This window comes from Zalophus californianus, chromosome 2 (assembly GCF_009762305.2).
Source record: "Zalophus californianus isolate mZalCal1 chromosome 2, mZalCal1.pri.v2, whole genome shotgun sequence".
Taxonomy (NCBI): Eukaryota; Metazoa; Chordata; class Mammalia; order Carnivora; family Otariidae; genus Zalophus; species Zalophus californianus.
Window position 1 is genome coordinate 81,691,755 of NC_045596.1, and position 27,254 is coordinate 81,719,008.

Below are 27,254 nucleotides of genomic sequence, written 5' to 3' on the forward strand. Positions count from 1 at the left end.
CTGACAAAAAAGAGCCACCTTCCAGTCATAATTATTGTAAACCTGAATTCACAGATTTCTTTAAGAATCAGTATTTTTACCCAATTCAAAAACCCAATTTTTGGATACCTTCTCCATTCTTTTAAAGTTAATGGCTAAGTCCTATGAATCATGAATTGAAAAACAACAGAAAACATTATGGACAACCCTGCTTATTGTTTTACCATTTTATTTTCTAAGAGACTGTGATGGAAATAGATATAGCAAGTTTTTCTAACAGGTTTCTTTCCATGATTCCAGATGAAAGATGTAAATGTTGAAAATGTGAATGAGCAGAGAGGAGAGAAGAGCATTTTCAAAGGAAAAAACCCACCCAAAATCATAAGAAAAGAAAACTTGGAAGCTTTACAAAGACCTGTGCTCCTTCATCTAGTCCATGGAAAGGTAAAAGTGATTTTTGGGGGTCCTACATCTTTTTTCTCCTACTTCAGATTTTTCTTCCCTTCAGTAGTTATTATTTTGAGGTAATCATGATATCATTACTTTCATAGTACATGGAGCTTTTTCAAGAACTAATAAGTAGAGATTGCAAATTAAATACTTTAGAAGTAAATCAAGGCATTGAATTCACATATTTTTTAGCCATTTGTTTCTCATTTTTATGAAAATCTTTATAGTAGAATCAAGTATTTGTTTATTTAGAGGCATTCTTAAAAGGTATATTATTAAATTAGGAAGGATCAGAAAGATATTGTAACATACTAGGTCATCACAGGTGATTGTGTACATCATTCAGGAAAGTAGACAAATTATGAGATTAAAATGATCTAACTTAGATTAATGATATTAACTAATGAGAATATCAGTATCTGGCTAATGTACAAAAGCTTTTGAAAGGGCATGGCATTCCTAAGGTAGAATTGATTTTTTTTAAAAAGCACTTAGAGCTTATTTAAAAACTATGACTTTCAAAAGCATTTTATATACCAAAGTAAAGAATGAACACTATAATAACCATTTGAAAGTTTGCTCAGAGAATTCTATAAGTGTGCATTACTTATGATTTTATTATAGTCTATTAAAATGGTCTAAATATGTTTGGAATTGAGACACAATTGTGATCAGTGAATTACTAGGCATTACATATGTGGGCTTATGAAAAGCATAGAGATTATATTGACATACATAAAAATGTATCTGTAAAGATGCTCAACTTTAGGTACTAAAGTAGAAAAACAATAAGAGATCATTAGAGCTAAAATGCTACACATCTCCAAAATGTCTCTAGATTAAAATTATCTAGATTCAAAATAAAGGTGAAAGCAAATACTTTAAATTATATATTTCAGACATGTGATGTATTGCTAATAATGCTGTGCATTTTTATAGAAAGTACTAAAAAGGGATTCTTGTGTTGTTACTTCTACAATCAAATATGAATCCCCATCTCAAGAATGCCTCTCTTCTCCTTGTCAAAATACTTAACATGCCTCAGGCTTTGCTCACAGGCCCTTTCTTTTATAAAGTTTATGTCCTTCCAACCAGTTAGAAATAACCACCCCTCTTTAAAACTCTCTTAGCACGTTGTAGCTCACTCATGGACCCTTATCACTATCCTTTTGGTCATTTGCGTTCATTACTAGATTATGGGTTTCGGTAGAGAAAATTCCCATACCTCTTTATATTCCAGGCCCTCCCTCTCTCCTTCATGCCCTTCCACTCCCTTCCTCCCCAAAGTACCCAGAACCGACTGACCTGGTGTTCCAGAAGACTTTCCTGGTGTTCCAGAAGACTTTCCCTGCATTCTCCCAAACTCCATATTCTCCTAGGCTTGTTTCTATTTGGTGTTTATCACAGTATGTTGAAATTCTCTTTGTCTGCAGTCAGTATTCAGAGTAAGCTCATGAGCAGCAATTGTGTCTTTAACTGTATATTCAGTGCCTTGCTCATAGTGGGGACTCAATGAATGTTTGCAAACTAAAGGAATGAGCATATAAGGATACCTGGGGCTAAAATGAGTTGAACTTTGAAAGTGGCTTTGGTTATTGTTTGCTTAATAATAGCTAAATCAGACTGAGCACTTATTGTGCACCAGAGGCTGAAGGCATTACATGAATTACCTCTTCTATCCTCAGGACTGCTCTGGGAAGCATCTTGTAATAGATGAGGAAACCAAAGTTAAGAGCAGTAAAGAAATTTGCCTAGGGTCACACAACTGGCAAGTGGTGGAGGTGGTATTAAAATAGAAGCTCTAATTTCAGAGGCTAGGTTGGAAACCTCTACATTATACTGTCTTCCAGCTGTAATGATTTGGGGAAGTATCACCTCTTTGGTCGACTTTTAATATTCCTATTTCACCCTTCAATGTATCTATTAACTCACTTGATTTTCATATGGCACAACAACATGAAATACTGTCTTTTTCCTCTCTGGCCTTCCAATGTGGAAAGACACTTGAGCCTGTAAAATATTAGTTGCATTTATAATCTTAATGACAACCTACCATTTTATAGCCCCTTGGGTAGCAGTTGAGTACAAAGTCTTTTGTTACACACACAAAAGGACTCCGTGCCCTCAGTGTTCAAAGGCTGGGATGGAGCTGCCACATCATTATTTCGGTGACTCCAACATGCCAATTCTATACGAGCTGTGATTGTAATGATTTACAATAGCCTCAGGTTAAAGTGCGCTGTGGTATCTATCAATGATATGATAAAGGACTCGTTGGAAAAAAAAAATATGACCCTGGAGACTAAGAAGCCATGTGGAATTTTCAGCCACATCACTGTCAGAAAGATCATTATTTAAATGATCACTTCAGTTTACTATGAGAGGAATTATGAAAGGAAAGGCTGAACTGCTGATCGGCAGTTTTTTTTTTTTAAAGTATGTTCTACCCCAGGCTCAAATTAAGTTTTACCCCCTGAAATTTCTGTGATTTCAAGGATGCTCAGCAGTGTGTGTTTTTTTGTCCTTCCCGAGCCCCTGTTTGAAGCTCCTATATTTACATTATAAAAGAGCCCATTAAAACACTCAGATGAATATTTATTGCACATCATCTTTTTTCCATGCCCACTCATCTTCCCTACATAGGTGTTTGGGCATGGCTCTAGTTTTGTCTACAAATCATAAGTGAAGTTGGAAACATGACAGTTTCCTGGTTAAGTTGATTAACACTGACAAGCAAAAGATGCATGGATTCTTTTTTGGGCCTGAAATGCTAATCCAATTAACTGGATAATTATCAGATTTCCATTTCTGGTTTTCACTGTCAGTATTGATTAAATTAACCACATGGCTGCTGAGCTGGTGCTTTATTTTGTGTTGTTTCTAGGCATTGATTTGTTCTCTGAATCTGGCAGTATGTCTCCTTTACACACGCTGAACCTCCATAAGAAATATGACACCTTGAAAACCTTCAATTCTTCATATATATCTTCTCTTGTCTGTTTTCCAATGTGTCATTGCCAAGCTATACTCTGTTAGATATATATATCAAAGATATATTTAGAGACATAGCTCCAGCTAAGTAGATTAAATAAAATGATTAGTCTGTTTGCTGGGATTCTTTTTATTTTTGCTGTTTGGGCCAGTTAATGGAATTTTACTTTCTCTTATTCTTAAAGAATGTATAAATTAAGGGGATGTATAGATGCATTTTTTTTCCTAAGGAAGAAATATGAATCCCTACTGATTCCAAGGCAAAATTGGCCCTCAAAATTTGACAGAAAGAGGCACTGCATCGCCTTCTCCACAACTCACCCATCTTCCTCTAGTTTCCTTGGGTTTAAGACTTAGTTTGTAACTAGCTGGTGTCCCTGTTGCTTTCCAGAAGCTGTGGGCACTGTGAATTTAGATAAGAGTCCTGTGCTCTCAGATATTCAGAGTTCATTTCAGAACTGAATGAAGTAAATCAGCTTTATGGCCTAAATGTAATAAAACTTACTTGGTTCCTGTTGTAAAATAATGAATTTAAGATTATTGCTGTGACAGCCACATGGATTGAACTGCAAAGTTCTGACTTATTATTTTTTTAATTATCGAGAACCTACTCAATTTTAACAGTTTTGACATTTAGCTAATATGGATACCAGAGCTGTCTTTACTTTGAATCTCATTGGTCTGCACTAAAAGAACAGTATTTAGGCCCCAAAGATAGCAGTCATACACGTGAGAAAAGACAGATTTGTCCATTTTTCTAGTTTTAGGGAAACAATAAAAATTAATAGAAGAATAAAAAAAAAATCTCTTTTTGTCTTCCAGTTTACATTGTTCAATCTGTTAGGGGAAAAAAGTTGCTAACACCATTTTCTTAGAGATCTAGCAGTCAAGATCAAAGCTTGATCCGTAGGCATGGGCCATTGATAAAAGAGCATTTAATCTTTTCTGTAGTCCAAAGATTAAATCAGAGAACTAGGTTTCCTGAAATTTTAAGTGAAACTTTATATAAATACTTAAGGCACAGTTTATAGCCTGGAAGGAAAGTGAGGATACTGATGACTGTACAAGTATTTTCACCATTTAATGGCTCCTCTTTGCTTTCTGAAGTACTTAAGACTCAGGCCATAGGCTATACATACTGCCACTAAGTGAGTCCTTCTGGCCGTGTCTGGGTTTAAACGATCCACTCATGAACCTTTAGCAATCATGGTATCTGGAGATACCTCCCAGAAATTTGAAAAGGAAGTTACACTGTAATTCTGAAAAGGAAAGAAGACCCAGTTTACAAAATAGAACATCAGAAACTCAACCTTGGATCTGAGAAATTGCCAGTGATTTGTTTGAGAATATGATACTATGGATTTTCAGATGCTGAGGTCACCATTCCAGTTCCTTTTTAACCTGGAAAAACACAATTCCAACTTTTATAAGTTCGTTCAGTATAATGACTAAAATTGATTGCTGGATAAAGTACCTAGAAAATTTGTCACTAGGCAGAGTATACGTAGAAAATACAGATAGAGATTTGAGGCACTTGTTTGGCTAATTCAGGCAAAATATTCTCTTCTAAGGTATGAGAGAATTTTCCTATAGGTTGAATTGTTCAGATTGGTATTAACTGAATTCATTGCATGATTACTGAGCTTTCTGTTTTGCTTGAGAAATCATGGTTGGTTTCAAGCTTGAGAAATCATGGTTGGATATTTCCAGTAGGAATGCTCAGCTATAATTACCATAGATCTTGGGGATTTTTACAAGGAAGCCATATCCATCCTCTACTTCTAAATTGTGTGAGGTGTTTGGAGTTAATACAGGGTGAAAAGTGACAGACTTTCCAGAAAATTCTCTTTGTATTTTTATTCTTGTTTCTTAAACATGACCTAAATTTTCAAAATGGTATGAGACATTGTTATCACCCCTGGGCCTATAAATATCAAGGATAAAACAAAGCTAGGCCATTGACTATTACAGACAAGTCACAGTCATCCTCCTCATTTCAACCTCATTTCCTGCCTTCTGAAGGGACTCAAAGCAGCGCCTGTGGCAGGCCATGCAATGGTAGCAATCTCAACCTCAAATCCTCCAACCATCTCTATCTCCTTATATCCAGAGTCAACATGAATGCTCTGGAGGGCCAGAGAAAGTCACCCCTGTGGAATTTTGTCCATGGGCATTATGACCATGTCATAGCCCTTAGAGGTTGTGCTAAGCTCATGAGTGTCAAGTATGGTAATTGCCATTCTCTTCCAATAACTGATTTCTTTGTTATTTTATTTTTTATTTTATTTTATTTTTAAAGATTTTATTTATTTGAGAGAGAGAATGAGAAACAGAGAGCACGAGAGGGAAGAGGGTCAGAGGGAGAAGCAGACCCCCCTGCTGAGCAGGGAGCCCGATGTGGGACTCGATCCCGGGACTCCAGGATCATGACCTGAGCCGAAGGCAGTTGCTTAACCAACTGAGCCACCCAGGCGCCCCCTTTGTTATTTTATTTTATTTTTTTTTCTTTTTAGATTTTATTTATTTATTTGAGAGAGAGAGACAGAGATAGTGAGAGACAGCACAAGTGGGGAGGAGAGGGAGAAGCAGGCTCCCCGCAGAGCAAGGAGCCCGATGCGGGGCTCGATCCCAGGACCCCAGGATCATGACCTGAGCCGAAAGCAGTCGCTTAACTGACTGAGCCACCCAGGCGCCCCGCCCCTTTGTTATTTTAAACATTGGTTCATTTTTGTTTCAGGCAGAGTTACAGGTAGGGAACATATTGATATGTTCAAAGAAAATATTCCCGATCTCTCTTCCTTGGGCAATCCTTGCTTTCACAGAAATCCCAGTCTAAATCGGTGCCCTTTTTCCTTCCCTAGGCTATGTCCATCATGTTCAGAGCCTTAATTATCTGTCTCCCAGAATTTTATATTTTCATGGTCTAGCTTCTTAGGAACTTAAATAACATCTTTTCATAAAAAAAGAAATCCCAGCTTTGGAGTAACAGATCTCTGTGTCCCAGATTGATAGGGGTGAAAATCTGATCTTTCCTGCTAATTATTTAACCAAATTGATAAATGATGCATTTTTGCTTCATATATGTTTGTCTTTTTTTCCCCCTAGGTCAAAGAGTTCTACTCATATCCAAATGAGCCAGTGGCCATAGAAAATCTCAAGAGAGGCCTGGCTAGCCTATTTCAGATGCAGTTAAGCTCTGGAACGACCAACGAGGTACTTATTAATATTAAGGATCCAGAATATCATTTGTCAATAGTTACCAAAATTGCTCATATGGAGCAATACAAATAGAAATTTGTAGAAATTCAGTAAAAAAGTTACCTACTATGGTAATGCTCAGAAAAGGTGAGTAGCATGGTTAAGTCTCACTTACATGTGAAACAAATTGCAATTTACCCCAATTTGTACTCAAATACAGGATGAAGGAAATTAGAATCCATTATATTAAGGAGCCTTACGGAATGACTAAATGATAGAGATGGAGAAAACGTTGGGGAGCATTTCAGTGGCATCACTGTACATCACTATCCCATGGGGACCTTATTTAAGATATGGATTCCCTGCAGAGGTTCTGATTCAGTAGATCAGGGAGGACCTGAGCATCTGTATTGTAAGTTTTCTCAGATAGTATGGACATATTGTCAGTTTGGGGAACCAGTGGTCTATACCAACCCCCTTCATTTTACAGATGAAGAAACTGAGGTTAAACTAGAGAGGTTAAGTGGCTCCCCCAGTATCACACTTTGAGCCAAAGGCAGAGCTGAGTCTGAGTTACCTGTTCTGAATTCAGCCAACCCATGAGTGGGTGAGAAAATCTAATTGGCAGGGCTGGGCCAAGGGAGTATTGAGTAGTTTACTAGAATAAAGGCTACGTGTGGTGCTGGTCGAGACCCAAGGGAAGGCTCAGAGAAGCTAAACAATCTGTACTGGTATACATTTGCCCACACTCAAATTGTTAATGTGACTTATAATGAGTTGAATTAATCCCACAAGTTTTTAAGGATTTCTAATTATATTCAGCTAGTCAAAGAGCACGTGCACACACATACTCATATCTAGATACAGCATTAAAAGTCAGATCCCCTTCATAATTATCCACTTACCAGAGGTTTTGATTATGACCAGGCCATTTGTCCAATTCTTACTAGATGTTAGAGAAGTAGGAAATCCTTTATTTTTACTGGGGCAATAGAAGGTGCTGATAAGACTCAACAAAAGAGGATGGAAAAGAATCCACATGCTTCAGGAAACACTGAATTCTTCCTATCCTTCTGTCTTGTCAGCCTGGACAAAAAAGCAGTCCCCCACGGCAATATTGGGGACCCCAGTTTTCAGGCTGCTTCCCACTGGAATTTAAACGGTCCATGTGACAATCCCAAAAGCTGTATTTTTACTTTTCTTTTTAGGTAGATATCTCTGGGGATTGTAAGGTGACATACCAGGCTCATCAGGACAAAGTGACCAAAATTAAGGCCTTGGATTCATGCAAAATAGAGAGGTCTGGATTTACAACCTCAAATCAGGTATGATTGATATCACCCTCTTTAAGGCATCCAAGTAATTACATTTTGTAGAGATTAATTTAAAATAATAGAAGAATAAGGTAACAATATAATTTGGGAACATTTATAATTTTTAGTTTAGGGTATTATTTCACAAAATACCAAATGAAAAAGGTTTATTTTCATATGTTATAAGTTTGGGTGGTGAAGGGAAGGTATTAAGAGGAAGCTCTTGAGCACTGGGTGTTATACGCAAACAATGAATCATGGAACTTTACATCAAGAACTAATGATGTAATGTACGGTGCTTAACATAACAAAATAAAATTAAAAAAAAAAGAGGAAGCTCTTTAGAAGATTAGAAGAGAGTTTGCTATTTGACTTGATTCAAAGATAAAAAGCTGATTGTTACAACTCCAAATATTTATTTATTTATGTATTTATTTATTTAGGTCTTGGGTGTCACTTCAAAAGCCACATCTGTCACTACCTATAAGATAGAAGACAGCTTTGTTATAGCTGTGTTCGCAGAAGAGACACATGCTTTTCGGATGAATTCCCTACAAACCATTGCAGGCAATATAGTATCAAAGTAAGATAATGATGAAATTTAAATTTTCTTTCCTATTCTTTGATATATTATTATATTTGATTTTTAAATATACACGTTAGAAATGTTAAATGTATGTATGTTTTATATATATATTACATATATATATAGTGCTTCCTTAGTTTGACTATTAGTTTCTTGAAAACTGTGATTATATCTTGTTCACCTTTAGTTTTCACATCATCTACAATAATATATGGCATATATTAAATACTGTTTTTAATAGAATTTCATTTAAAATTATATCAATCATTTATTGAATAGATTTACATTTTAAAAAAGCAAACTACTTGATTCATTCTAGTTTATTTTCTAATTTCTCTGTCAGATCTTTCCAATGGTAAGGTTAAAAAGTGGTGGCATTTGCATATTTTCTCCTTGAGATTTCTGTTGTTGTTGTTGTTCATGTTGTTGTTGTTAAGAAACACATAAAAAGTTGTTATTGTTTTTAAGAAACACATAAAAAGTTCCATAGTAAAGTGATACGACAGGATTTTTATATTTTTGATTAATAATACCATATTCAAGCCCATTATTTCAGTGTGAGAAAATTTCTCTGGTCAGAAGTTCTCAGGGGCTTAAGAACTAGAACTTTCAAATCTAAGAGTATATGTTATTTTCAGATTTTAATTTAGAAGATTTCCTAGCATTAAATGTATTCTACCTTATGCCATCGCTTGTCAAATGCTTTCTCTCAAGTAGCTCTAATATCAGGGGGCAGTGGATGCAAAGGCTTGGGAGAAGTGCCTCAAACTATAAATGCTTGAAATTTTTTTTGAAGTCTCATCTGGATAGAATTTTGCATTTTACTTTGCACCATATTGTTTTCATGTATTTTCATATAAAATAAATATTTTAAATTATCAGGTCTATCAGGTTTCCACTGCCCTACAGCAAACCACTCCCAATTTAGTAGTGCAAAAAGCAGCAGTCATTTTATTATTTTGTCAGAACTCTGGGTCTTGCCTTGGCTCAGCGAGGCACTCCCTTGTTTGGTGTCTGTCCTGCAGTGGCAGTCACTGACCAGAGCTGGTTCAAAGGTTGCTCCCTCACCTATTTGTTATCTGGACTGGGAAGACTCAAACTACTGAGGCTCCCCAAGCATTTCTCTTTATCAACATGTGGCCTTTCAGAATGGTGGCTTCAGGGAGCCAGGCTTTGTACTTGGCAACTCAAGTCTCCAAAGGGACATGTGCTGCTCACATTCCAGATGAAAGCTGAATTTCTTTTTAAGATTTAGCCTTAGAAGTCAAGTAGTTTCCTTCCATTCTCCCTCTCTTAGTTGGGGAAAATCAGAGAGTCCTGCCCAGGATCAAGGATAGGGATGCAGACTCTACCTCTTGATGGGAGAGAGACCAGGTTCTGAAAGAGCATTTCAGGCAAAAATATCGTGGAAGCCATTTTCAGTAAATAAGATTTTTCTTAATTGTCTTAGTTAATAAGTGGTTGTATGGATGATATTTTCAGAAAGCAGGGCTAAATTTAAAAGAAGTGACATCACATAATCTTCTTCAGCATCCGGACAAGTTTTCTTCCTTATATTCTCTTAAATCCAGACTTTTATTTCCAAAGCTTTGAGTAAAATTGTTGTTCCAGAAAGATTTCATAATTATCTTGAGGTTTCTGCTACTGAGATATTACAGTTTGAAAGACATGGACTTACATAGTATGCATAAATTAGTATCTGATTTGCCAAAAGAATGGCAATCAGTAGCTTGTTCACTCAAAGCTGCTAATGTGATATTTCTCTTCCTTGGTCGTGCAGGCAGAAATTAGAGCTGAAGACCACTGAAGCAGGCCCAAGACTGATACCTGGAAAGCAGGTTGCAGCCATAATTAAAGCAGTTGATTCGGAGTACAGGGCCCTTCCCATTGTGGGACAGGACTTCCAGAGCGAGTGTAAAGGATGCCCTTCTGTGAGTGTGAACAGCTGCATTGTGTGGTCAGATAGGGGAATTATCATGGCTTAAAATTCAATTTTCCTTTTGTCTCCAATGGAAGCTTCAGTTAATTCTTTGAAGAAAGTTTATAAAGAGCTACCAGTCACCACTGAATTCTAATGGCACTAGTATTTAACAATATGCACACAAGATGAGGTGTAATCCAACAATAATTAACAAATAATTACTATCCACTCATTTCAAATTAAAAATATTATGACTTAAGGGCAACTTCTGAATAGTAGTACCTAGAATGCAGCGGGGGATAAAGGGTCTAATGAAGTTCGGGGAAAGCATGTAGTGTCAAGAGCATGGACAGGGATCTGAATCCTGAAAGTTCTACTACTGAGTAGCAGTATGTCCTCAGATGAAATGTTTTACTGAGCTCAGTGTTCTGAGTATTGCTGTCAGGACTAAAAAAGGATACCAAGCTCTCTGCTAAATTAGGAAACACTTCTTTACCACACCCCAACTCCCCTACAATTACGGACAGAAATGAGATAGCACACCTTCAAGGCAAAATGTAGATCATCATAACATTTTAAGTCCAACAAAGAGAAATTTCATTTATCTCATGAGTCAGTTGTGATGATGACTATAGATAGGACCTTAGGGTCTAGCACTTCCTAATAGTTAGCCTCTTGTCAGGAGAGCAAACCCGGGGCTTCATGCTCCGTTGGTAGCTACCAGAAGATGCTGTTCCCTTGGTGTTCAGAGAAGTAGAATTATCAAGAACTAATATCATAATTTGCTTAAAGTACAAGACATTAAGTCCTTGCTAATTTCTCATATTTATCAAATTGAACTATGGGAAAAACAAAAAGAAAGAGAGAATCATCATTCTCAAATCTTATTTTTTATTTGTTTTTCTTCCATATAACAGTTAATGTTCCAGTGTAATTTTCTAATGTGTCATACGAAGGTGGAAATTATTTAGGAAAGTGACTGATGAAACCAATCATCTTTTTTAATGCTGTGAACTATTAATTTCTCTCCCCCATGGTTATTAAAAATTATAAGCCATTTTAGATTTTTGATAATTACTTCTTCATTATTGTAGGAGGGGTTTATGTCTTTGAGGAATTGCTTTTACAATTTCAGTACACTGTCACCATTGCAACCCTTTAAAGAAAAAAAATCTGAATTCACACTGGTGTGCTCTCTGCCCTCAGAAATGACCCAGTAGATCTTTAGCTAAGAATAGCTGGAATTTTGCTCTGGAATATCCTCTTAAGATTAGATAACCAAAAGAGGATTTGAAAAAGAAAAAATATGTGTCTATTGCTTATTAGAAGGAGTGAATAATTTAAATATTTGTAGCATACTTGTTACCCCAGACCTCTTAGATTGCTGGAGGTCACTAATGGGATTAAACATATAATTTACAACTAGGGGTAGAAGTGGTAAACTAGGAAAAATCAGTTATTTAACATATTTCAAGGCCAGAATATGTCATTAATTAGAATTATTTACTATTGTTAAAATCAAAATAGAATAACAATAGTATGAGAATTACCTTTATCTAAATACTACTCTACTTAACATATAAGTAATGAACAATTCAGACCTCAGCATAGTTAAACATTGCATGTCATAAAAACAATAAAATAAAGAGATAGAATAGGGAACTCAAGTTATTACAAAAACTGATTTTCAGTGAGGTCCCAGTACGTAAGAAACCTGACACAATTATTCAGCAGTTTTACTTTTTTTCCCCTTCCAACATCTCCTGCTGTCAGCGAAAATTCTGCACACTTGCAGGATGGTAGTCAAAGCCTGGCCTTAGGTATAATTCCTTTAGTGTAACGAATGACCTTATAGGCCCAGAAGCCTCGGTTCTTTGGAGCTAAGTACTAACAGACAAAAATGGTCCTCCTGCAGAGGAATCGCACACAGGGTCAGCAGGCCTCTAGATTTGTCTCTGAGAGTCACAGGAATGTGAGAGGGGCAGGAGGCAATCAGGGATATGGAGGTAAGATACAACAAGCTTCTTTTGCTTGTCAGTTACAAGGCAAGATTTCTTTCTGGGGAGAACATCCCTTGACAATGCAGATGTCCAGAATCCCGAATAGGGTGTGAGCTTGCACTCCTGTTTCTTTGCAGCTCTCAGAGCACTGGCAGTCAACCAGAAAACACCTGCAGCCTGACCAGCTCTCCAAGGCTAAGGCTGTCAGAAGCTTCCTGGCCTTCATTCAGCACCTCCGGACGGCAAAGAGAGAAGAGATCCTCCAAATCCTCAAGGCTGAAAACAAGGAAGTGTTGTAAGTTCCCCAATCTGGTGTGGGGTTGTCTATAGAAAAGCATTTCTGGGTTACTGGTTTCTTATTAAGAAAGACACCTTTTAACCAAATGCCCAACTTCCAAATCAATTATTGTGCTGTTTTTGTATTTTCATCAAAGAGTTACGCCACAATACAGTAATTTAACAATTACTTGACCAGAAATGTGCTAAAACAAAGTTTTAGCAGCGACTCAGAATGAACATTTTTTGAGTGTTATGAGTTTAAATCAGGTCTGAATTGGCGTGGACCTATTTATTTACATTTGAAAAGATTCTAGAGTTGGATTATAAAAACAAAAAAAGAGTATGACTTTTCAATTGAAAAATGTAATTTTATTAAAGATCCAGTGATCATACCCATCAAAGCCATTTTTTTATATAGAAAATTGAGAACTAAGGTAAATAGTCAAAAGAAATCTGTGCGTTATTTGAACGTTTGCTGAAAGTGTGATTCATTGACATGCATAATAAAGAGAGTTAACTTAATTCTCAGATTTACTCTGTAAATACAAGTGGTTTTTGTCTGTAATATAGAATTTGTAAATACAAATTCAGCTGTATAATATTAATTGCCCTAATGATACAGAAAGTGGTTCAATTAATTTGACAGTCAAAACTAGCCATTAACATAATAAAAAATGGAAATTGGCCAACACACACACACACACACACACACACACACACACACACACACACACACACACACACACACACACACACACAGTACCAGTAGCCATAGTCACTGAGTTCAAAGGACTCAATTCTCCAAGAAGAGAATTGAGCTTTTTTTCAAGAAGTGTATTTATTCTTTATTATATTTATTTACTTGCCTTGAGGACATTTTTAAAATTGATAGGAATTCCATATGACTAACTAGAGTTGGTTGCTTTCTTCAAAAAATAAATATTTAAACCAGAAGTTGAAAGATACACAAAGTTAGAGATTCTCAGACTCCTGTTTTAATCATCGAACTTTAAGATATATTTGTAGGGTGATTTGTCTTCATAGGAAAAGCAAAGATACTGACAAGAAAAGTTTAAAAATTGGCTATTAGTTTAGAATGGAGATTGAATTAAACTTTAACCTTATTTGTCTCCTAAAAGCCTTAAGGTAGTAATTATTTGGATAATTTCATGATGTATTTTCTAAATCAGATTACAGGTTTCTCCTGCTACCCAAAAGTAGAGCCTCCTATGAAACCTTTTGTAACCTGAAATGGTGTAAAGCAAAGAATTACCATTAATTTACATGGAAATTTTTTAAGCATTTCCAGACCAAAAAAAATAACCTCTCTTAGGTTTTACCTTAGGACACATCTTGCAAATGGATACACAAAATAAATCAAGATAAAACCCAGATGCTCATAGACAGTTCTAAGCTATGGTGGCCTGATGCTGAGATGCTGAGTGTAGTTCCCTGGGAAGGGGCTTGGTGGGGCCACAATCGCTGCTCAGGGTGCACACTGCCTCTGTATCGGGCTTGCTGCAAAACATGTTGAATGCTATTCTGCTTTTAACCTTTTTTTTTTTTTGGTAAAAGCAAAAATCCTCTTCAGATTTCTTTTGGTTACTAAAAACAGATACTAATGTAGGTCTTTTATAAAAGCACAGTAGCCTAACACAAACTTTGGAAAAGCAGGGGATACTTGTGTTTATGTAATATTATACCATATGTAACCCACATATAGCATAGTGTAATAGAAAGGATACTAGGATGCATTAAAATCAGAAGACCTAGTTTTTTTTAAAGATTTATTTATTAGAGAGAGAGCGGGGAAGGGGCAGAGGGAGAGAGTCTCAAGCAGACACCCTGCTGGGCAGCGAGCCCCACACAGGGCTTGTTCCCAGGACCCTGAGATCATGACCTGAACCAAAATCAAGAGTCAACACCTAACCTGCTGAGCCACCCAGGCGCCCTGGAAGACCTGGTTTTTAATTTTGACCTCCAACAGCGTACAACCTTTGAGCAAATTGTTTACGTTTAGCCTCTCCAAGCTTCACTTTCAACATCTGTAAAATATGGAGAATAATTCCTTCTATTTATTATAGCATAGTGGAAGACATGGTGGTGGAATGTAACATTTCCCAAAGTGTCCATTGTGTGTATCCTGTAATTTGCAGAATACTAACAAGTATGCCAAGAGGAAAGAATTCTGTGAGCAACTGAGTTGGAAAAATGCTGGGTGAAACCAAATCAAAGAGTTTTCTTGGCTGCAGAAATTTTCAACATCTTCAATCATAAATTATTACATATAAGTTTCCTTAAACATTTTCCAAACTTAAATAATCTTGAAGATCCCTTTCTTTACATCATTTCATAGGACTAGAATCACATGGAAAAAAACACTTTGAGAAATACTAACGTATTTAAAATATGGATACCAGAGTCAGAAAAACCTGAGTTCCAACCCCAGCTATTTGAACATCTGAGTCTGTTTCCTCATACGTAAGGGGGAATATTAGCATTTAACTGACAGAGATGTTTCATGGATTAAATGAAGTAATTGTATTAATACATCCTATATTTATTGAGTGTTCTAAGTGCTCTACATAGATTATGTAATCTAATCCTCCCAACAATTCTAAGGTAACCACTATTTTTAGCCCCATCTTACAGACAAAGAAATGAAAGCAAAAGAGAAGTTGCACACCTAAAATTTCTGGTGTAGTACTTGCATAATAGGCACCTAATAAGTATTCTCTCTCAGTCTCTGCTTCATTTACTACTAGGTTTTTGTTAGGAACAAAATGATAGAGTACAAGTGTGTCTTTTTTTTTAAAGTATAAAGCACTAAACACATGTATGGTATGTTTATACAATGTGGAATAAACTTACATACATAATATATTCATTAGAATGACAACTAATTTCAGAAATTTTACCATCCCAGACTCAACCAGATTCCTGATGACTGCTGTACGTAATTAGAATTAGGAGTTCTGCTCTGTCCACACATAGCCATTATGGGTGAACATTGAACATGAACATGGTAACTATACCATGGTACTTTTTATTTTTAGAAAAAATGAACAACATCTTCTCCCTCAGATATAAATTAAAGTTAAAAGGATTTCCCATCTTTAAATGATACTGCCTGAGTTAAATTAGGCATTTGAGAAATGTGTACATTTGCAAAGCTAATTAGATAAAAGAGAATCAGTATTTGAGACCATAACTGTGATGTATTACTCATAGAGAAAAGAATTTGAACCTATTTTATAATTTTGCCAGTATAATTTTGACGTACAAATTTCCAAATTATGTTTGGCTTAGGCTATTACAGTAAAATTAGTTTGTATATTCTGAGTATACATTGAATTAGAGAGAGAGGCATTAAAGGAGAGGTTTAAAATAAAATGGGGGGTCTTTTTGAGGAAGTTCTTCATTTTTTGTTTGTTTATATAAAAAAATTTCACTTTAGGAAACTCAAATCAATGGAGAGCCTGTGAATGGTAGAGATTTAAATAATTCCTTAAACTGATATCCATGACTCTCCCTTTTTTGTAGACCTCAACTGGTGGATGCTGTCACCTCTGCTCAGACTTCAGACTCATTAGATGCCATTTTGGACTTTTTGGATTTCAAAAGTGACAGTAGCATTACCCTCCAGGAGAGGTTTCTCTATGCCTGTGGATTTGCCTCCCATCCCGATGAAGAACTCCTAAGAGCCCTCATTGTAAGTCAAATGAACACTGGGAAAATAAAGGCTGTCAGCTACTAAAAAGCTCATTAAGAATCTAGGCAGTAATTGGATTATTTTCTATCCATTAATCCATTAATTGTAGTAAACTGTTTCACATAGTGTCTTCTTTGCACTTCCTCTAAAGTAACATAAACTGTATTGTAAGGAAATTTAAAGATTATATTCACCTATCATACAATTTGACATAGAACAAAATTTCAGAGATGAATCTTGGTTATGCTTCAGAAATTGATTTTTAAAAGATTTGTTTTGACTTCAAAAGTCTTCATGGCATCTAATATACAATGCATTGAAGAGATACAATTCCTCCAATATTAAAAAATTTACACTGGAAACAAAAGTTAGACTTCTCTTGGGTCCAAGATTTAAAAACAAAATGTGTACTTATCCACTTATGATCTAGTGGAATAACTCATAATCTTTTTGGAAAATGAGACCATTTGAGGACCTGATAAATCAATGAAGCTCCTCTTCACCCATATGCAAAATTTTACAGACTATTTTTTTGTTTTACTGACTCAGTGAACCCAATCCATAAACCCCTCAGGAGTTCATAGACCCATGTTAAGAAGACCTGGAGAGGAGAGATTCTATTAATTCTTCAATTTAAAGTTAGAAAGTGAATTTGTAAGTGTCCCCAAATCAAAATTTTCAATTTGCTATCTAGAAACATAAAAACATTTTCCTTAGACATAGGTTATGTTGCATCTTAAAAAAACATTTCTAAAAATGTCCCTTTGAAATGTTTAAATGTTTTGATAAACTATTTTATCTCTGTTTGGTTAATAGAGTAAGTTCAAAGGTTCCTTTGGGAGCAATGACATCAGAGAAACTGTTATGATCATCACTGGGGCCCTCGTCAGAAAGCTGTGTCAGAATGAAGGCTGCAAACTCAAAGTAAGTGCAAATCCAATCTCATGTATTATATAGTTCCAGATCATTCTATGTCATACTCACTGAGCTGCCTATCACTGGCACTCCTGATCTCCCTTACCCTACTCCACTTTCCCTATTTCATAGCAATTATTGTCATCTAACATACTTTATAATTCAGTTATTCATGACATTTATGCTTATTTCTGTTTCCCACTGAAATATAACCTCCATGAAGAAATGGATCTTTGTCTTGTTAACACCAATTGCTTAAAATAATTGCTGATGCATAGATAATGTTCAACAAATACTTGCTAAAGAGTGAATAGTCTATTAATCCTTCACTGATATATATTTATTGAATGCCCACTTCATATGTAGCTTTCAATGGCATGTATGATATAGTTCTTTTTCTTAGAAAAATATTAGACTCCAGGGCTATCTCTTAGAGGAGAACTTTTTTAAAAAGGTTTATTTATTTATTTTAGAGAGAGACAAGGAGAGAAAGAGTATGAGTGGGAATGGCAAAGGGAGAGGGGGAGAGAATCCCAAGCAGACTCCACGCCAAGCATGGAGCACTACACAGGGCTTGGTCTCACAACCCTGAGATCATGACCTGAGCAGAAACCAAGAGTCAGATGTTTAACTGACTGAAGTGCCCTGGGGAATAAATAAGTGTGGTTTGCAGTTTTGAGTTTTGATGGAGGGAATTTTGTTACTTCTGATTACCCAGAGCTTTACATTTTGTTTTTAATTTCATTTGCTCAAAGCTTCTCCATTTGTCTGACTGGACTATTAATTTTAACATCTTTCTCATAAAAAACCAAAACCTCACTTTGTAAGCTTAACTAGTTATAGAAAATCCAAATGGATTAATATCCAACACAGCCTATCTTTCTATAATGCAAATAGATTAAAGATGCTGAATATATAAAAAGTCTTTTTTTGGTCCACATTTATTATACAGTCAGCCTCTAGTCAGCATTTTTCTTCTCTCTCAAAAAAGACATCACTATATTATTTTGCTTGCTGAGTGCTTGCTTTTAAAAATAATAGGGAGAACATTCTTGAAAGAGTGCCAAAAGAGACAACCCAAACTAGAAAGTAACCTAAGTATGAAAAAGATTACTAAAAAAAAAAAAAAAAAAATGGCTTTGAAAGTGTTTGAACATCAGCCTAGTGAGTTCTGGCAGAGATCAAATTTGTATTATTTCTATGACATCAAAGAACTATGACCTCTTATATTTTTTCAATTTCCATAATTATTTGAATAGCCGATTTACTTCAGTAATCATATATCAAATATCTTGACTAAAGACAAAATTCATATATGAAAACATCCATTCAGAATTTAATAAGTATCTACTCTGTTCTAAGGGTGATGTTAATCCCTTAATATAAAGATGCATAAAATATTCTACCATCCTCAAAGAACTCCCAGTCCATTTATCAAATACAAACAAAAAATAATATTGAAATATAAACAAAATGTTTTGAGAATACAGAATATATAGCAAACTATTCTGTTTGGGGGTGCTAGAGAAGGTTTCACCAAAATAGTAATATTTAAGCTTTGTCTAGAAGAGCTTTTTAGGTGAAGAGATGATAGTATGGAATGAAAGACATTCTAGGAGAAATACAATAATGCATGAAAAGGCCCAAAGTCAAAATGGGTCTGGTATGCCTGAGAACAGTGAGAAATTCTGTGGAGCTGGAGCACAAAGTATTCATATTTGTGGGGCAGATGGGTGAGAATAGAGCACAGGAAAGAGGGGAAGAGAGAAAAGAAGTTGGATCTTTATTAATGAGATGCTAACAAGTCTGGCCATCACTCCAAAGAGAGAGGGGAGAATGGTATGTTTTTAGGCAGGTGAATGAGATGCTCAGATTTTTTTTTTTTTTTTTTATAAAGAAGCAGAGTGTAGGGACTGGCTGTTGACTGGATTGGAGCAGCAAGATCTGACTGGAAATATTTACAACAACCGGACAAGAATTAGTAAAGGTCTGAATTAACATAGCGGCAGTAGGGTGAGAGAAGGAGACAGATTCAAGAGTCATTTAGGAGGTAGAGTTAATAGTACTCAGTGATGACTGATGGGGAGATGTGGGGAATGTGAAAGAGGTAAGAAGCTGGGTGACTAGTAAGGTTCCAGGGTAGGGTACTAGGTGTGGTGATGTCAACCACTTAAGCAAGGTTTATAGAACCGAGTTTGGGACTGGGAGGTAGGTAGAACTATGAATTTGTTTTGGCCATGTTAAGTTTGAAATCCTCTGGGCCACCAAGTTGCGTTGTCCAAAGGGCAGATGGCCATAGCCACCTGAAGCCCAGAAGAGGAGTTAGGGCCAGGAACAGGGTGGCTGCAACCTTGGGAGAGAGTAGAATGTAGCATGAGAAGGAAACTGAACAAAGGATTAAATGTAAAATTCTGCTGAAAACGGGATAGCCAAATTCTCATCACATCTTTAAAGTGTAAGACTGTTGAATCACAGACTTGTACCTCTGAAACAAATAATATATTATATGTTAAAAAAAAAGAAGAAGATAGTAGGAAGGGAGAAATGAAGGGGGGTAAATCGGTGGGGTGGATGAACCATGAGAGACTATGGACTCTGAGAAACAAACTGAGGGTTCTAGAGGGGAGGGGGGTGGGGGGATGGGTTAGCCTGGTGATGGGTATTAAAGAGGGCACGTTCTGCGTGGAGCACTGGGTGTTATAAGCAAACAATGAATCATGGAACACTACATCAAAAACTAATGATGTAATGTATGATGATTAACATAACATAATAAAATTAAAAAAAAGTTACCTTGTAGGTAGCTTAAAACTAGCCCCTATCACTGTCATTCAATTTTGTTAATGTTTTGGGCAACTTTGGGCACGTGCTGTGATGAGCACTGGGTGTTACACGTAACTAATGAATCATTGAACACTACATCAAAAACTAATGATGTACTATACAGTGACTAACTGAACATAATAAAAAAATGCATCTTTGAAGATAATTAGTCTCCAGATGGACTGTTGTAAATATTCACGTTTGACTTTCAACTTTCTGCTGTGGAATATTCATCTACCTCTAGCCTACATCGAAGACATATGAACAGAAAGAAAATGATGTGTTCTCAGCAAAAATTTAGGGTGCCTGCTGGGCATAAAATACTTTTACTGCCCAGAAGGTACCTGCCATCCTATCGAGTGCTAAATTTTTTCAGCCTTACTAGCATGAAAGCTCTCGCCTGCCCCATGGCAGTCGGAGTGGCAGCTAGACAAGTTAACTCACTGAGTACAAAGCCCCCTATTTCTTTTTCTTATTAGTTTTTTGTCACATTTTGACCTCCTTGCATCCTAATTGCATTTTTTCCCAAATTTGTATTTGAAAAAATTCAAACCTACAGAAAAGTTGTAAGAATAGCATAATTCTATGACTGTATACCCTTCACCTAGATTTGCCAGTTTTTAACATCTTGCATACTTCTAGTATCTCACTCTGTTTTATCTCATTTTATTTGTATTTTGATTGAGCCATGTGAGAGAGGGTTGCAGACATCTGGCATTTTACCCCTAAATGCTTTTACTTATTACATAAGTGCTGTTGCATCTAGGCCCTTACGATGGACAAAATACATATATCTATACTTATTATATGGTGAGTTCATACTGCTATCTTAATTCCAACCCAATGCAACAAGCTTCTTTCTCTCCTTTCATTCCATACATTTATCTTCCTTCTCCTACAGTGAGAACCTTGGTGTTCAAGAACATCAATATATTGATTTATTTGCTCAATCTTAAAACACACACACAATAGTTTTGGAATTGCTATACCAGTATTGCTACAAATGTCAGACTAAATAAAGTTTAAGACTTCATCACAGCTCTTTTTGTTTTTAGAATATAGTTCTTTAAATGTGTACAGAATTCTATATTCAGAAGTCTCTTGCATCAAGTCTTTGTTATTCTCTTCTGTTTAATTATGTTAGCGGTTTGATATACGCTTATGTTTGTTTGTTTCTGTTTGAATTCAATTTTGGCAATTTTCCATCCTTGTTGATTTAATTTTACTTCTTGCATATGTGAAATATTAACATGGTTCAAAAGTCAAAACTACATTTTAAAGGCATTCTCAAAGGGGTCCTGTTCCCTTTTCTAGCTAGCCCTTCAACCCATTCTTGCCTGCCTCCTTCATGTACCCATTGTCATTAATTTTTGCTTTTTCCTTCCTGTATTTCTTTTTGCAACAGTAAGCAGATATACACACACATTTTTCTTTTTTTCTTTCACAAAATACAGCATTCTATATATACTCTTTTGTAGCTTATTTTTTCCACTTAACAATATACCCTGGAAATCACCCCATACCATTCTCAGAGATCCTCCTCATTCCTTTTTATAACTAGCCTAATACTTCACTATGTGAAGGGACCAATGTATTCAGCATCTCCCGCATATGGTCATGAGCTGGGTTCTACTATTTTGCTATTACAAGTCATGCTGAGATGAATTATCTTAGGCATATTTTTTCTTATTGTTAGAGATGTAGCATCAGGGCTGGGGGTGCTGGAACAAAATGTAGATATGTTAGCTTTTGCCAAATTACCTTTCTTAGGAATTGTATCACTTCATGCTTTCACCAGTAATGCATGAGAATGCCTATTTCCCCATAGCCTCAATAGGAAAGTATGTTATCAAACTTTTTAATCTTTTAATCAATCTGATAGTTGAAAAATAGCATTTCTCTGAGTACACATGAAATTTAGTATCTTTCCTTCTATTTGGGGACCTTTTATATCTTTCCCCACCCCCTATCTCCCTCTCTCTCTCTCTTCCCTACTCTATGTGTGTATGTGTGTCTGTGTACCTACTGCCTAATTTCAGAATTTGCAAATCCTATAGTTGAATTAGACCTTAGGAATCTTTAAAGATGAAACTGAAGCCCCTAAAACATAGGTAGTGGCAAAGACCAGAATCTAGGCGTCCCTATTTGTAATTTACTTTTCCATTAAACTGTTAACTTATAGTCAATTCTTTTTTTTTTTTTAGGCCAGAAAAAGGGGCCTTTTTGATTAAAGAACATATTTGAAAAGTACCTAGCAAAGTGCCACATAGAAGGCATTCAAGAAATATTTTTTGAACTGTATGGTAGCATTAATCAAATTGGATTCAAGTGGAAACAAGCACTTTTTAAACATTTAGAACAAGACCTTATGGTCAAGTTCTAAGTACTTTCACCAAACTGTTACTTAAGAAAAAGCGTGTGGCATCACTTAGGTGCCATCTAATTGTTCCTTTAGAAATTCAATGAAGAGGCAGTTTTATGAATAATCAATCACAAAGGAATTTTAAAAATGACTTTATACATTCAAAATGTGTTCAAAAGTAGATATATCAGTTATTAATTGTACTCATTCCTTCTTAAGAATATGTTAATGTATGCATTTTTAAAAAAACACAACACCTTTATCAAGTACACTTGTTCATTTTCATTGTGTGTCTCAGTCAGGCAACCAGTGCAAAACTTTCTAAAACTTTGGGTTGTTTTCTTGGACCCAAGAGTGAAGCCAGTCTTGTCCAAGCCTTATTTAATGTATGATTATACATATGTCTGAGGTAGTATGTGAATGTTTTAGGCAGTGGTGGAAGCCAAGAAGTTAATCCTGGGAGGACTTGAAAGAGCAGAGAAAAAAGAGGACACCATGATGTACCTCCTGGCTCTGAAGAATGCGCTGCTTCCGGAAGGCATCCCACTCCTTCTGAAGTATGCAGAAGCAGGGGAAGGGCCTGTCAGCCATCTTGCCACCACCACGCTCCAGAGATACGATGTCCGTTTCATAACTGATGAGGTAAATTCCCCAAGAGTATTTGCAACATTCACAGAAGGAAAAGAAGCGTGTCTAAACTTGAGTCAAATGCAAAGTTCTCTGAAGTCAGCCTCTTTTTTTCCCCCCAAACTATCTCTCTTTCCTGTTTAGAAATAACTCTTAAATTGAATTTAAGGCTATTCTGAAGCAGCCTCACATTTTGAATAGATAATGTCCTGTATCCTGAAGCATAAATATTGAAGCACATCCTCTTATTTTAAGAAACAAATTCTTTCCAGAAATACCTTTACTTCCATAAGTTTCAAAATACTGTTAAATGTTTCCACACTAAAATATCCTGGCTTAAGAATTTCTGTGTTGGTTCCTATAGCTGCATTTTCAGGAAGCCATCTAAATTAAACTTTGATTAGAACAGAAAAGTTTTTAAACTTCAAGATAAGCTGCCTGCTGAGAATGATATTTCCAGTTTGCAGCTGAGCACCTTCCCACTACTTTTTTTTTTTTTTTTTTTTGGTCAATGTTGGTAGACTGCAAAGCATGATGGCTAGGGTCATGGGCTTTTGAGACAGAGACCTACCTATAAATTCTGGCTGTTTTTTCCCAGTTGTTTGTGCTCAGGTGAGTTGTTTAACTCCTCTACACTTGAGAACAAGGCCAGCATTTGGGGGAAATAAAAAAAGCAAAGGGAAATGGAATTGAAAGAACTGTTTATAAATGCCTAGTACAGAAACCCCACCCCCATACCACATATTTTTAGGCAATGCTAGTAACCAACAAAATTATTTGTTGCCAATATTTGTTGCCACAGAAGCCATTATTTTAGCAGATTTTCTTTGGTGTTAATGTTTTGTTAAGAAAAGAGTTCCCTAATGTAACTTGTGGACTTTGGGTGACAATGGTGTGTCAGTATAGGTTTGTCAAATGTAACAAATGTACCACTGTGGTGCAGGATGCTGATGGGGAGGATGTTACATGTGTTTTGGGCAGAGTGGAGACTAGAGGCAAGGGGTATATAGGAACCCTTTATACTTCCAGCTTAGTTTTCTTGTGAACCTAAAAGTGCCCTGAAAAATGAAGTTTATTAATTTTTTAAAAAAGGATAAGGGAGGATCCTGAGGGACTTCATTCTAAGGAAATATCAGTTAATATAGCCATAGCTCCCCAGTAGTATCTTTAAAAAATCGATATTAGTTAGGTGACACCATGATATGCTGCAATAACAGATGAGCTTCAAAATCTCAGCTTATCAAAAGTCTGTTTCTCATTCGTGCCATGCCTAATGAAGGTAAGGGAAAATGTGGCCCTAAGTTTACTACAGTAGTAGTAAAAAGAGAGGGAGAAGGCACACCAGCTCTTAACTGTCCAAGTCCAGAAGTCACCCACAGCAATTCTATTCATGGTCTGTTGGCTAGGACTGTGGCCCCAACCTAACTGCAAAGAACCCTGGGAAATGTAAGAGCACATGCATATTTTTAAGAGCACTAACTATTCCTATCACAATATCAACGTAAAAAATCTAGATGTGCCCTAAGTTTGAACATCTCTGAACAGGTAAAGAAGACTTTGAACAGGATATACCACCAGAATCGTAAAGTCCATGAAAAGACTGTACGCACTACTGCAGCCACCATCATTTTAAATAACAATCCGTCCTACATGGAAGTAAAAAACATTCTGCTCTCTATTGGGGATCTTCCCAAAGAAATGAATAAATACATGCTCGCTGTTGTTCAAGACATCCTACGTTTTGAAATGCCTGCAAGGTATGATGGAGTGCACCTGTCTCTCTGTTTATCTAAGAAAACTTATTTTATTTGTTCAAGCTTATTTGTTCATTGGTGTAGTACACATGTGGCTAATAATAATGGCATGGTCATTATGCTAGGTATGTTACATAAAACCAGAGTTGGCCAAGTTTCCTCCAAGAACTATTTAGCAGGCCAAATAAGACAACTTTACTTTGGCACTATGATTTGAAACCCGGGGTATGATTTTTACTTAGGTCTCCTGATCAGTCTGGTAAGTATATATTGCCAAACGTTTGTGATGTTTTAAAACACAACTACATTTTTAATAGGACTATTTTTATCAATAGCACAACAAAGTGATATAAGTTCTCACCAAATGGTCTTTCATGTTAACTTTCCAAAGGTTAGTGATCTAATATTGAAGCCTCATCTATCACAGATCAAATGAATCTACCATTTAAGTTAAAAACCTCAGGCATGGCTCTCATTTTGGGACAATGCAATGTATGGGGAGTGGGATCAGCAGACTTCATCCCTTTCAGTAACTCTTACTGGATTCATCTTCCTTCCAGTACCCAGGTCTCTTCTTCCGAATTCACTGATGTCTCCCTTCAAAGTGGTGCTTCCCCAGAGCTCTCTGCACTTCCTCACTGAAATGAGAAGGCTGGAAAAGAAATTTCCAATTTCCCCTGAGTTACTTGCACAGCAGGATCCCTAGGAAAGATCAAATTTGAGCATTTTCAGTTGAAAAGGAAAACAGATATGGGGGAGGTTGGAAAATAGATAAAGACAAAGGAAAAAAAGTTTTAAAGGCAATAAAAGAAAGGGGTGTGGGAGGAGCAGGTAGAAGGGAGAAAAGAGCAGGACAGATGAGGAGGAAGAAGGAGCAGATGAGTGAGGGAGGAAGAAGCAAAGTCTGTCTGTAGCCATGTATTCCACGGGGAATGGATTTGACTTCTATTTCTTTGTTTGCTTTTGTGAGACTGTGGAGGAGATCCTGGGTGGGTTTACTGCCCTTGTCTTGTGAACCTAGTGATGCAGGGGACAGTAAAAGAGGACACAATGGGGTAGAGAGCAGCCAGGGAAAGGCAAGGAAGCTGTCGCAACACTGCAGGGCAGATTCTCAGGACCAGAATGGTTAGAGTTGGAAAGGACGTTACAGGCCACTTCGCTTGGTATCTCTCTCCAGTGTGGAATCTACTCTCCTAGCAGGTGGTGTCCAGTCTTTGCTTGCACCTGTCCAGTGGCAGGGGCTCGCCTCCTCTGAGGGAACTTGTGTCATTATTCAGAGACTATCACCAGTACTTCTTTATGTAACTGAAAGTTTCCTATTGGCCCTATTTGCCCCAATCCCTGGAGCAAAGCAGAGCAGGTCTAATCATTCAGCCATACGCAGGCCCTTTGAATATTTGAAGACAGCCATTATGACCTCCTCATCCCTTCTTCTCCAGGCTAATGTCTTATAATATTGGGGGACCTATAGGGTTACTATTCCCTCCCTCAATAATTTTCTACCTCAGATCTAGATCCAGATTTCTTTGGTTGATTATTTTGATATCTTTTGTGATAGTACCTAATTTTGTTATTACTGATATGATTAGTGTTAAGTAGTTGGGATCAGAAAGATCTCAATACTCCTTAGACAGTAGACAAGATAGTGGCATAGGGTAAGGTTTAAGACTAACTTTAGAGGAGATAATCATTCATTTATGGGTTTTACTGAGATGTCTCTTTAATTGAAAACTCCGCAAGTAGAAAAAATTCCTGGGAATGAACTGTGACGCGTCATCAGCCACTGATAAGATTAGAGAGCATAGGAAAATGTTTAGAGAAATATTGAGCAAACCCATCCCCCACCCAGTTTGGTAGAGCTTTCCTTGAAAGTATATACTATTTAACAATAGAACCATGATGATTCATAGAACATGTGTTTTCCACTCCTGAGGTGTGTCCATCAGTTGGTTTAAGCCATTCATAGCTGGGCGTCCTTGCCTTGCTGTCATTTTGATACCAACCTGAATTTCAAATATCTGAGGAATGAAGGGGAAAGCCCTAATGCTAAAGTTGGCACTCCAGCTGGCACCTCCCTGGTCTTGGAGTGGCACGAGGAAAATTTGGCCCCCTCTTTTTTCCACTGAGGGTTTGTTTTTTTTTCCAAATCTGACTTAGGAAGCCGCCATTACAATGAATGTGCAGCTTTTTCCTTTTCTGTCTTGCAGCAAAATGGTCCGTCGAGTTCTGAAGGAAATGGTTGCTCATAATTATGACCGTTTCTCCAAGAGTGGATCCTCTTCTGCCTATACTGGCTACATAGAACGTACGTCACCTGAAAAGGGGTTCTCCCTCTCTGCCCTTC

The 27,254-nt window shown here is 36.6% G+C and overlaps 1 protein-coding gene across 2 annotated transcripts in view; it reads left to right on the plus strand.

Annotated features, from left to right (window-relative positions):
• Positions 1-27,254, plus strand: part of LOC113924669 (microsomal triglyceride transfer protein) — a 59,797-nt gene that overhangs the window by 20,655 nt on the left and 11,888 nt on the right. For both annotated transcript variants that reach the window (XM_027598761.1, XM_027598762.1), the window contains 11 exons: positions 280-423; positions 6,526-6,633; positions 7,827-7,943; positions 8,375-8,514; positions 10,298-10,448; positions 12,576-12,733; positions 16,261-16,429; positions 17,246-17,353; positions 22,959-23,171; positions 24,702-24,913; positions 27,118-27,215. In XM_027598761.1, coding sequence (XP_027454562.1) covers positions 280-423; positions 6,526-6,633; positions 7,827-7,943; positions 8,375-8,514; positions 10,298-10,448; positions 12,576-12,733; positions 16,261-16,429; positions 17,246-17,353; positions 22,959-23,171; positions 24,702-24,913; positions 27,118-27,215 — 1,618 coding nt within the window. The remainder of the gene's footprint in view (positions 1-279; positions 424-6,525; positions 6,634-7,826; positions 7,944-8,374; positions 8,515-10,297; positions 10,449-12,575; positions 12,734-16,260; positions 16,430-17,245; positions 17,354-22,958; positions 23,172-24,701; positions 24,914-27,117; positions 27,216-27,254) is intronic.